General features: G+C 42.9%; 1 protein-coding gene across 1 annotated transcript; it reads right to left on the bottom strand.

Annotated features, from left to right (window-relative positions):
- Window positions 1–770: 770 nt before the first annotated feature.
- ZNF285 (zinc finger protein 285) lies at window positions 771–11858 on the bottom strand. Its single transcript, XM_032262734.1, has 4 exons — window positions 11791–11858; window positions 8564–8618; window positions 7640–7766; window positions 771–3230 (listed from the first exon to the last, which is right to left on the bottom strand). The coding sequence occupies exons 1-4, from the start codon at window positions 11841–11843 to the stop codon at window positions 1597–1599; spliced, it is 1869 nt and encodes a 622-aa protein (XP_032118625.1). The 5' UTR covers window positions 11844–11858; the 3' UTR covers window positions 771–1596.
- Between the last annotated feature and the right edge of the window lie 563 nt (window positions 11859–12421).

The following is a 12421-nucleotide window of genomic DNA, read 5'->3' as shown; positions in this document are numbered from 1 at the left end:
TTAAAAAAAATTAGCTGAGCATGGTGGTGTATGCCTGTAGTCCCAGCTACTCAGTTCAGGGCTACGGCAAGCCATGATCAGGCCACTGCACTCCAGTCACCTGGGACAGAGCAAAATCCTGTTTCTAAAAAAAGAAAAAAGAAAAAAGAATGCAAAGAGATCTCTTCCCAAATTCATCTATTATTCCCAGTTAAATGACAATTTTGGGAGGAAACTGACAGAAAGGGAACACTCTAAAAACCCATTATTATACAGGTCTGCTGAGAAGAAGGCTGCATCAGTCTGTAATGAACACTGTTGGTTTTTTAACTTGTTGCTCACTTCAGTAAATGCTAGTTTATTCAATAAATTTTATTAAGACTAACTGCAGGATGCCTATTCTAGTTAATTTTTAATCACATTTAAGGTGTGAACAGATAAACTTATTCCAGCATCCCACATTATAGAGCTTCTCTATTGCATGAGATTTCTTACATCTGTGGATTGCACTTTTCAGTAAAGTTTTACCACAGGCATATCATCTGGAACATTTCTCTTTGGTGTACACACCAATAAATGAAGGTTACCACTGAAGAAGTCCCATCCATTCCATTTTAGATGGTTGCACTGCCACATCAAGCCTTAACGACCTAAAAGTTTTGAACTCTGAATTATAATGTTACTTCCTTATGTGGACTCCAATGACAATGAAACATATTGATATAAAATCCCTCCATGTTAGTCAGGATAGCCTGGGTAATGCTGCAGTAACAAATAAACCACCAAAAATCTCAGTGGTGAGACACAATGAATTTTTATTTCTTACTCTAAAAAGATGTCCAACACAGATCAGATGGTGACCTTCTATCAACACAGTCTGGAATAAGCAGCCTCCAAGGTCACCTTGGCAGGGATAGAGAAGCCTGAGGATGTTTGTGAAGGCTAGACCTGAAACTGGCTTATATCACTTTTGCTCACACTCCACTGGCTAAAACTCAATCACATGGGCACACTCTTAACTGTAAGCATTACTGGGAAATAGGGTCTTCTTATTTGCAAGAAAAAGGAACCAGTGTGATAAACACAGCACTGCCTCTGTCCATACACTTCAAATGCCACTTCTATAGAGCTTCTCACCTGTGTAGAGAATCTCATGGAAAACCTGAGTATGGACTAATGTTCTTTCATACTAAGAGCATGGGTTTCATTTCTGAGCACACTTTTGAATGTTCTCCATACTGAGAGTATCTTTCTAGTGGAGACTAAAAAAATCTAAAGACTTTGGCTGAACTGAAGACCTCATCGTAATCATCAATTTCCTTCCTGGACATATCCTTTAATGGAAATTTGACCTCTAACTACAACCATGACCACAAAATTACCCATTTGTCAAGAGTCACCTACTTTGCCATTGCAGCATACAGTAGTTGACGGGAGCTTCACAGTTCTTGAAATCCACAGTCGTTGCCTGGCACACTCCAGTGCTGCAGGTTCACGTCATCGATGGTAGTGTCCCTGTCTTTTGCTCCCTGAGCCATCCCAAATGCTGAGTAAGCCTCTATCATCTGGAATACAGTTTGGCTTCTGTTTTCCTAATTGAACTCTGACTTACTACATTTATAATGTTTCTCTCTGCTCATGTAGTCTTTGAGGAGTCAGAAGGTCCTTGCTGCGCTCACAATGTGCATACTGTATCTTATCTATATGCACTCTCTGATGGGCAAGGAGGTAGGAATTACGACTGAAGCCCTTACCACATGCCTTACACTTATAGGGCCTTTCTCCTGTGTGGACTCTGAGATGAACATGAAGATCTGAATTCCGACTGAAGCCTTTACCACACTCATCACATTTATATGGTTTCTCTCTGGTGTGATCTCTTTGATGTAAGTGAAAATACGAGCTGTAACTAAAGCACTTTCCACACACTGCACATTTATATGGTTTTTCTCCAGTGTGAACTCTCTGATGAGTATGAAGAACAGAGCTATATGCAAAATCCTTTCCACACACATTGCATTTGTATGGTTTCTCCCCTGTGTGGACTCTCTGGTGAATGTGAAGGTGTGTACTTTGGCTGAAGCCCTTTCCACATTCACCACACCTATAAGGTTTCTCCCCTGTGTGCAACCTCCAGTGGACTTGAAGAACGGAACTTGAACTAAAGCACTTGCCACACTCACTGCATTTGTAGGGTTTTTCTCCAGTGTGGACTCTCTGATGGACAAGAAGGTTAGAGCTCTGATCAAAGCCCTTCCCACACTCTTCACATTTATAGGGCTTTTTCCCTGTGTGTACTCCCTGATGAATACAAAGAAGTGACCTAAATCCAAACCCCTTCCCACATACGTCACATTTGTAGGGCATCTCCCCTGTGTGGACTCGATGATGGTTGTGAAGGGAGGAGTTGCGCCTGAAGCCCTTGCCACATTCTTTACATTTGTAGGGTTTGTCTCCTAAGGGGACTTTCTGATATCTGGGAAGGTCTGAGCTTTGTTTGCAGCCCGTAGGCAATTTGTGATAGTCACAGGGAGTCTCACCTGAGTGGGTTTTACAATGAACAATAAGATATTGGCTCTGATGAAAGTTCTTTCCATACTGGCCACACGTATAACATTTTCCTCCTAGGTGAGCGCTGTGATGGACACGAGGATCTATATCATCTGCAAAGGTCGCCCCACAGTTATTACATGTGAAAGGCTGTCGTATTGCATGGGATGCATTATGTTGTTCAACTGTTGGTTTCATACCCAAGTTCTTCCCACAGTTGGGGTGTCTACCAGGGTCTTCTCCTTTACATTCGTGGGACTCATCATGGTCATGTGAGGTCCAATTGAGGTTGTCATCATGCCAAACACTTCTATATAGTTTCTCTTCCATATAAATTCCCTTATATCTTCCCTGAGAGTTCAGGGGCTTGGTCATTATGTTGGCTTTCCTCCACGATTCTGGGGTAAGGACCTGTGTCAGGCCTTGCCATGCTGTGATATCTTGATTTTTGATAATGGCATTTACTACATAGTTTTCATTTTCAGAAATCTGAAGAGACATGCCTGCCCATTCTTCACAGAGGGAAACATCTCCTTCTAAATATGGGGAACACTCTTCTTGAAGATTCATGATATAATCTTGACTCACAGTTAAATCCCAGATCCTTTGTTTCCAAATCTGCCAGCAATGAAGTACTTCTTGTGAAAGGTAACTCAACCCCTTTTCCTGAAGATTCAAAATATTGTTTTCAATCCTATCTCCTATGAGAAGAAAGAGAATTTGGCTAAGAGAACAAGTCAATCATCTGCCCAGAGGTTTTGAGAAAATGAAATATGATGGGGTGGGAAGTCGTCCCTGGCTTCTATTGACATGTGAAACAATTAGAGCCACAGTAATTCTAACCTGTGAGCTGCTAATTAGAAATTAATTTTGGAGGGAAATTAAGAGAGATCTTGGCCAGGTGCAGTGGCTCCTGCCTGTAATACTAACAATTTGAGAGGCTGAGGTGGGAGGATTACTCAAACCCAAGAGATCAAGACCAGGCTGGGCAATATAGTGAGATCTCATCTCTACAAAAAAAAAATTAAAAATTGGCTCAGTGTGGCGGTGCATGCCTATGATCCCAGCTACTTGGAAATCTAAGGTTGGAGGACTGCTTAATCCTGGGAGGCAGAGGCTGCAGTGAGCCAAGATTGTGCCGCTGCACTCCAGCCTGGGTGACAGAGCAAGACCTTTCTACCCTCACACTGCAAAAAAGAAAAAATGGAAATCTTAGGAAGAATTTATAAAGGAAGAAATTCACCTCCATGCTATAAGAGAAGTTGATAAAAGGCCTTTAATCATCTTGATACAAAAAGTATGGGAAAGGCTCCCATTTTATGTAGCATATGTGTGTACATGAAGAATACATATTGATGGAGTGTTTGTTATATGTTGGGCAGAGAGAGGGACACAAAGGGTCATAAGAGGTTTCAGAAACAACAACAAATCCTACTCCTGATAACTTCCCTTCCTCCATATCACTGTCATAGGGAAGACTATAATATATGTTTGTGTACAACCTGCACAGCTGTACATGGTGAGCCAAAAGGGGATAGGGACGAAAAGGCAATGGGGATTGAAATGTGGATAAGCATTGTGAAATATGGCATCAGCGTTGTGTGGGGATGCATATGTAAACCTCTGAAGCAAGGTTTAAGAGACATCCTTTTTATTTTCCCCGAGGTTCTTTGTCTTCATGAAAAGATAGAGAACACTGAGATCCTACAATCCATTTTCTTAAGTTTTGCCCTTTTAATATATTGCAAAATCTCAAACAGCCATGACTATGAGAATGGGGAACAGATACTGTGGCACTATCAATGGCCTGATACCCAGGGAAGCAAGACTATGATGTAACAAACAGGGGGCTGAGGCAGACGAGGATGATCATATTCTTGGGACCTTGAGATGGGTTTCAAAATGGCATGAACATCATGGTCAAGCCCCACTGGATACTGCTTCTGGTTCAAGGTCCTTTCTGGGTTGTTTTATTGAAAGTGACTTTAGTTTATAAGACAGTATCAGGGAAAGGGAGACTATGAGCTGCCCAGAATGGGCTTAAAGCAGTGGTTTACCAGCTGTTTTTATGATAACCCACAATAAAAGCAGCATTTCCACTGTGATTCAGTATGCATAGGCACAGATATCAACACAGATTGCTCACTAAAACAGAAGTTTTATCAGCTAATACTTACATAATATGTGCAATGCACTTTGATAAATTATTTTGTTTTCTGTTCTATTAATCTCTTTTGCTTTTTAAAAATTGCTAGTTATGACAGTAATATGATTTCAGGATTTATCAAGAGGGTTTTATCCTGCAGTTTGAGAAACAATTGAAGGGATATGCACATTTATGCAAAAAGCCCTGTGTCTTCAGTTTACACTTTGGTTTCCTGAGGTTATTTATTAAAAACACAGGACCTAGGGCCAGATTAGGAAGGGTCAAATCTTAGTTCTTCTTATAAGCTGTGTTATCATTGCCATGTTATTAATTCTGTGACTAGTTGTTTCATCCATTGATATGGTTTAGCTATGTCCTCATCCAAATCTCATCTTGAATTGTAACTCCCATAATTCCCACGTGTCGTGTCCCATAATTCCCATGTGTTGGAGCTCCGACATAGAGTCCCTACTGGGACACTGCCTAGTGGAGATATGAGAAGACGGCCACCATCCTTCAGACCCCAGAATGCCAGATCCACTGACAGCTTGCAATGTGTGCCTGGAAAGGCCACAGAAACTCAACACCAGCCCATAAAAGCAGCTGAAAGGGAGGCTACACTGTGCAGAGCCAGAGGGGCGGAGCTGCCTAAGACCATGGGAGCCCATCTCTTGCATCAGTGTGACCAGGTAGTGAGACATGGAGTCAAAGGAGATCATTTCTGGGCTTTAAGATTTGACTGCCCTGCTGGATTTCAGACTTGCATGAGGCCTGTAGCCCCTTCATTTTGGCTAATTTCTCCCATTTGGTACAGCTGTATTTACACAATGCCTATACAGCTAGTGCTTGACTTACGACCACGGTTGGTTCCAACAGACTGGTCGTAATGCGATTTGGTCATAAGTTGAGTAGGCTATATGCACGCAGAGATGGTAGTGCTGCCGGAAGCTGGTCTGCACTGTCGTACGCCCAGCTGGGCAACGTTTGCACTGCTAGACGGGGAACAGTCGTGGCTAGCGATTGTGGTCGTAAAGTCGAATGGTCGTAAGTTGCACAGGTCGTAAGTCGATCAATACCTGTACCTGCACTGTGTCTAGGGAGTAATTAATTTGCTTTTCATTTTACAGGCTCATAGATGGAAGAGACTTGGCTTATCTCACATGAGACACTGGACTGTAGACTCCTGAGTTAATGCTGAAATAAGACTTTGGGAAACTGTGGGGAGGCATGATTGGTTTTGAAATGTGAGGACATAAGATTTGGGAGGGGCCAGGGGCAGAATGATATGGTTTGGCTGTGTTCCCACTCAGATCTCATCTTGAATTGTAATTCCCACAATTCCCATGTGTCATACGAAGAACCTGGTGGGAGATGATTGAATTATGGGGCTGGGTCTTTCCTGTGTTGTTCTAATGATAGTGAATGAATCTCATGAGATCTGATAGTTTTAAAAAGGGGCATTTCCCTGTACAAGCTCTCTTCTCTTGTCTGCCACCATATAAGACATGCCTTTCACCTTCCACTATGATTGTGAGGCCTGCCCAGCCACATAGAAGTGTTAAGTCCAATAAACCTCTGTCTTTTGTAAATTGCCCAGTCTTGGGTATGTCATTATCAGCAGTTTAAAGACTGACTAATATATATCCATAAAAGGGAGATAATAACAGCAACTATCTGTATTAGTCCGTTCTCATGTTGATAATAAAGACATACCTGAGACTGGGTAATTTATAAAGGAAAGAGCTTTATTTATTTATTTATTTATTTATTTTGGACGGAGTTTCGCTCTTGCTACCCAGGCTGGAGTGCAATGGCGCGATCTCGGCTCACCGCAACCTCTGCCTCCTGGGTTCAGGCAATTCTCCTGTCTCAGCCTCCTGAGTAGCTGGGATTACAGGCACACGCCACCATGCCCAGCTGAATTTTTGTATTTTTAGTAGAGACGGGGTTTCACCATGTTGACCAGGATGGTCTCTATCTCTTGACCTCGTGATCCCCCCACCTCGGCCTCCCAAAGTGCTGGGATTATAGGCGTGAGCCACCACGCCCGGCCAAAAGAAAGAGCTTTAATTGACTCACAATTCCATATGGCTGGGGAGGCCTCACAATCATGGCAGAAGGTGAAGGAAGAGCAAAGGGATGTTTTACATGACAGCAGGCAAAGAGAAAGCTTGTGCAGGGGAACACCCATTTAATAAAACCATCAGATCTTATGAAGCTTATTCATTATCATGAGAACAACGCAAGAAACACCCCCCACCATGATTCAGTTACCTCTTAACAGGCCCCTCCCACAACATGTGGGAATTACAGGAGCTACAATTCAAGACGAGACTTGGGTAGGGAAACAGCCAAACCATATCACTATCTCACAAATTAAACTTAGGTAACACATAACTGTATATGAACCTCTGAAATGAACATGAGGTTAGATATTTATCAAAAAGTAATCAAAGAAGCCAACACTTAGATTACACTTACTACATACCAGTAAGTGTTGGCTATTATAACTGCCAACAAAACCCCAAAATTCTCCCTTGGTTCCTTTAACACTGGTTCATTCCAAACACTGGATAAAAACACTTTTTTCCAGAAGCAACCAATAGATCAAGGCTCTTGGTGGTGTGTGAATTTTATCAGTCTCATTCTGAGAAATATGAGGAAAGAATGAGAGCCTAATTGTGTGAAGAGGGGAGGGAGGGCTTACTACCTGCATTGAATGCCCACAGCCAAGAGTGTGAGATTTAGGAAGAGCTCCCTCACCAACCTGTCACAGGGGGCCACATCCTCACACTGATCTGTAAAAGCTCATTAACTGCAGGGTTCTAACCTGTACATGCATTTCTTAGGAGTTTTCTCTCCAGTGGCCAAAGTTTCTCTTTGTGATCTAACTGGAATACTCTCTCTGGTTCGAAATGATGGTTTGAGAAAACAGGTCCAGTGGTCTGATGCTCAGTTACTCACCCACTGAGATGAGGTTCCTGAAGTTTTCCAGCATCACATCTTGATACAGGTTTATCTGGGTTTTATCCAATAGTGCCAGCTCTTCCTTGGTGAAGACAACAGCCACATCCTTGAATGTCACCCTTTCCTAAAACATCCACCACATGCCATGTCAATCATCCACACAAATGACTGGTCTTAGTCTGTTTGGGCTGCCTTAATAAAATATCATAGTCTGGGTTAGAGTAAACAAAAGAAACTTATTTCTCACAGTTCTGGAGGTTGGAAAGTCTAAGATCAAGTACCATGAAGATAGGTTTCACTCAGGTTTCTTCTCCTGGTTTGTAGACAGCTGCCCTCTGACTGTGTCCTTACATGGTAAAGGGAGAATGAGAGCAAGCTCTGTTGAGTCTCTTCTTGTAAGGACACTAATCCTATTGGATCAGGGATTCCCAAAGGACAATATTAATCAAATTATAAAATATGGCCCAGGACACAGGCCCAGATTGAACTCTGACCAATACATACCCTTTCAAATCTTGCTACTTATTGAACTAGACCAGTGACATTTAGCATATGGTCTTGTATGTGCCACCCATGCACTCAGATGTTGTGGCAATACCAAATTGCTATAAAAGTTTCTGAGCTTACTCTTGATTCTGTCTTTTTCCCTCATGGGGCAGTGATAAGCAGTTCGTGCACTGGTACTGGAACATGAACCACACTTGGAGTAGCACCAAAGTAGACAGCTTGAAATCTGTGTGTACGCTTCTTCGCTTCCATAAACGGAGTCACACCACCTGCCTCGCATAGTCATTATAAGCAAGATAAAGTACCTAATACATAGCAGTCACTCAAAAAATGCTGACTTCCTTTCAGAAAACAGAAGTGTCTGGTTCCTCAGAATGGTCAGTATGTTTAAAGAGAGAGAAACCCCTAGCTTACCTGTAATTTAATCACGTTTTCCTTTCGGAAAGGGCAGGATTCTGGAAAAGCAGAACTGCAAAGAAGAAATAGTCCATGAGATCATGGATTCAACGAGTTGTGAATGAACATTGGTTCTTTGCTTATCTGCACAAGTTTCTCACACTTTATCCTCTCCCTAGATATCTTCTCTTCTCCCTCTGAACAGACTCAACTCCCACCTCCTCAAAACTTCCCTTGATTTGACCCCTGTCCCTCAATTTCAGACCACTGTGTAACTCCTATCTCTCTCTTCAAGCTTTTGGGTCAAAACCTGCACATTCTTTTCGTTTTCTCAGACTTCTGAATGAACTGACATAATCTACATCTGAATTATGCTGAAAAAGAAGCTTCAGAATTGCTGATTAAGAGAGCAATCTCAGGGCGGGGCATGGTGGCTCACGCCTATAATCCCAGCACTTTGGGAGGCAGAGGCAGATTGATCAGTTGAGGCCAGGAGTTCAAGACCAGACTGGCTAACATGGTGAAACCCTGTCTCTACTAAAAATACAAAATTAGCTGGGCATGCTGGCGGCTGCCTGTAATCCCAGCTACTCAGGAGGCTGAGGCAGGACAATTGCTTGAACTGGGAGGCAGAAGTTGCAGTGAACTGTGATTGTGCCACTGCACTCCAGCCTGGGTGACAAAGAGAGACTTTGTCTCAAAAAAAAAAAAAAAAAAAAAAGCAATCTCAGGATGACAGGGACTTTCTGCTGTTTCCACTTTTGCATGCAAGACTTGATCTTATATGGCCAGAGCCTGTAATCTGAAGAACTTGCAGTTAGCCAAGACATACAAATTAAATCCCAATTTTTACTACTATGTTAATCAATAAAACAAATTTTTAAACACCTACATCTCGACTCTTGGCTTCCAAAACTCTCTCTCCAGCACCCATTCTATTCCCTGCTTTTGCAAATATTGATGACACACCTATGACATATAAGACATATCCTCTGGTCTGGAAATGCTCACAGTATACTGAGCAGGTAGACTGAAGTAGGTAGACAGAGACCTTCTAAGATTGCCACTTCATATATACTAAAGCCCCTTTCTGTTCTGCTTATATCAGTGGATTCCCTTGCCAATTAGCTTCCAGTTGGGCTCAGCCAATGAAGAAAGCCAGCAAGAGATCCAGAGAAGGGACAAGAGTGAAGTCAGAATACTCACTCCCCCAGGTTTTTCTCTAGAGGTTGCTATAGAATGGTTATGTTCCATATCCACTGACCAAAGGTCATGGCCTCCATCAGGCAGCTGTCATCTCATAACTCTTTCTTCAGGTTTTAGTGACTGCCTCCTCCCTTAGCCCTTCAATCCTAAAGGCAGAAAGTTACCCTGCTATCACTAGCTCTGAAATATTGCAATATCCTTTGTTGATTACCACAGGCTGCCTACAACTTTATAGATTGTCCCTTTATTAAGCTCTTCTCAAATTATCCAATTTGAGTGTGCTGTTTATTTTTTATTGGGATTCCATCTGATAAACCCTGTAAACCCAGTTGCTTCTGGCCTTTGTGGAGAAACTTACTGCAAAAAACTGCCACTTTAGGCACTGTGGAAACTCCAAAGATTAAAAAATAAAAGCCCAAAACCGCGTCTCTGCCTTCTCAGATAGTGCTTCTCACACTATCTGTGATAAAGGACTAGTTTTTTATTACTATTACTTTCAATTTGTCACAGACTGATATTTTGGTAAGATACAGTAAAAAGAAATGACTAGAAAAAGGAAATTAAGAAGGTATGCAAATTAAAGCCCAATTATTATTATTTTAATCAATAAGACAAATTTTTTAACATCAACACTCAAGTTCTCAAATTATCTGGTCACAGGCCAATATCATTTAGTTCTCTGACTGGCACTGGTCTGTGGGCTACACTTTGAATTTGGTAAATCCTTGGACTCCTTTCCTATCTGTAAGAGACATCATTAATCACTTTTTTTTTTTTTTTTTTTTTTGAGACAGAGTTTCATTCTTGTTACCCAGGCTGGAGTGCAATGGCGCGATCTTGGCTCACCGCAACCTCCGCCTCCTGGGTTCAGGCAATTCTCCTGCCTCAGCCTCCTGAGTAACTGGGATTACAGGCACGCGCCACCATGCCCAGCTAATTTTTTTTGTATTTTTAGTAGAGACAGGGTTTCACCATGTTGACCAGGATGGTCTCGATCTCTTGACCTCGTGATCCACCCGCCTCAGCCTCCCAAAGTGCTGGGATTACAGGTGTGAGCCACCGCGCCCGGCTAATCACTTCTTATTATGGGCTCTAACAAAGCCTAATAAAGAGTGTTCAACTCATTAATACAGCACAAATTAGTGCAGCTGAATCTGGAAATGCAATTGCCCAGAAACACAATCAGAAATGTAATAAATCCTGCTATTACACCTAAAATAATTAATACTAATTCTCTAACTTTATCAAATATACAGAGAGCATTCAAACTTCAAATTTGTTGACTGCAATTTAACAACTTACATTTGCTCATGTGCTTTATAATCCTCAAAGTCCCTGCTCGCTGGTTCACAGCATGTGAGGTGAGAATGGAGTTAATAATTTGGGGCAGTTCTTTTCAAAATATATTCGGTGACATTAGACTCCACACTTACTACAATCTGAGCTGTTTCTTTATTGCCAGAAGACAGAACCTCCGCCCTGAAGTCAGAAATGCCCCACTAAAGTCAGAGCTGACAAAACCCAGAGTTCAGATCCAAGACATTTCTTCCTCCAAGAAGCTAGGGACGCTGAGCCAGAATCGCCCCCACCAAACTAAGTGAGAAAAGCCCAAGCCATCCTCCATACCCAGAGATAAACTGCTTAGGCAAACCCCTCATCCCATTCAGGGACCCACAGCCCCAGCCATTACTTCCAAACCCTGAGCCAGCGACCCCCTAACCTCATTCAGAGATGCACTTCCCAAGACTGATCCTAAGCTTCGACCCGAGGATGCCCAGGGCAAGTCGCTGTCAAGAAAGGTGAAGATGCACAGTTTTGTCAAAACCAGGGCTGCTCCCCAAACCAAGCCCAAGCTCTCCCCCTCCCATCCCAGGTAGGGCGGGCCTCTGAACGCCCCCAACCTACCCCACCCACGAGGCCCTATCATTGGTCACCAAACTCCTCCTACTCCAGTCCGCAGGGCTGGGTCAAAGCTGCACACCCTACACCCCCACTCAAGGCTACGCCTCCAAGGGCGGCGCGGTCGAGGCGAGACTCACCTCAGCATCCCAAACAATGTCGCTCGCAGAGCGCGTCCAGGACCATGGCGCATGCGCAAGAAAGCCTATGGACTACAATTCCCAGAAAGCTCCGCGCGCCACCGTGGCCACTCGCAAGGCTATCCAGCTGAAGTCAGGGGTTGCGCGGTTTGACTTCCGTTCGTTCGTCTAAAATAATAACACTCTTAATGGCAATAAAATAATGAAATTTAAATAAATCACTGTCTAGCAACGATGAAAAGAAAAAGCTTCAATATTTTACCAGTTGGAAATGAGCACTTTACCATTTTAGTGAAGACTTTTATACGCTCTTATTTTATAGGCATCTTCCTTAATATTATAACCACGACACTTTTCTTTTTTTTTTTTTTTTTTTTTTTGAGACGGAGTTTCGCTCTTGTTACCCAGGCTGGAGTGCAATGGCGCGATCTCGGCTCACCGCAACCTCCGCCTCCTGGGTTCAGGCAATTCTCCTGCCTCAGCCTCCTGAGTAGCTGGGATTACAGGCACGTGCCACCATGCCCAGCTAATGTTTTGTATTTTTAGTAGAGACGGGGTTTCACCATGTTGACCAGGATGGTCTCGATCTCTTGACCTCGTGATCCACCCGCCTCGGCCTCCCAAAGTGCTG

Source organism: Sapajus apella, unplaced genomic scaffold (assembly GCF_009761245.1).
Source record: "Sapajus apella isolate SASKATOON/1434 unplaced genomic scaffold, GSC_monkey_1.0 scaffold130, whole genome shotgun sequence".
NCBI classification, from domain to species: Eukaryota; Metazoa; Chordata; class Mammalia; order Primates; family Cebidae; genus Sapajus; species Sapajus apella.
Note: the sequence above shows the minus strand (reverse complement) of the source record. Positions and strands in the feature narration are given on the sequence as shown.

Excerpts from the sequence above, each read along its gene's own strand:
- ZNF285 (XM_032262734.1), bottom strand. The coding sequence starts at position 11,843 with ATGCGCCATGGTCCTGGACGCGCTCTGCGAGCGACATTGTTTGGGATG. Across the intron at positions 8,619-11,790 it reads ACATTGTTTGGGATGCTGAG|TTCTGCTTTTCCAGAATCCT; the intron begins GTGAGTCTCGCC and ends TCTTCTTTGCAG. Across the intron at positions 7,767-8,563 it reads AAAACGTGATTAAATTACAG|GAAAGGGTGACATTCAAGGA; the intron begins GTAAGCTAGGGG and ends TGGATGTTTTAG.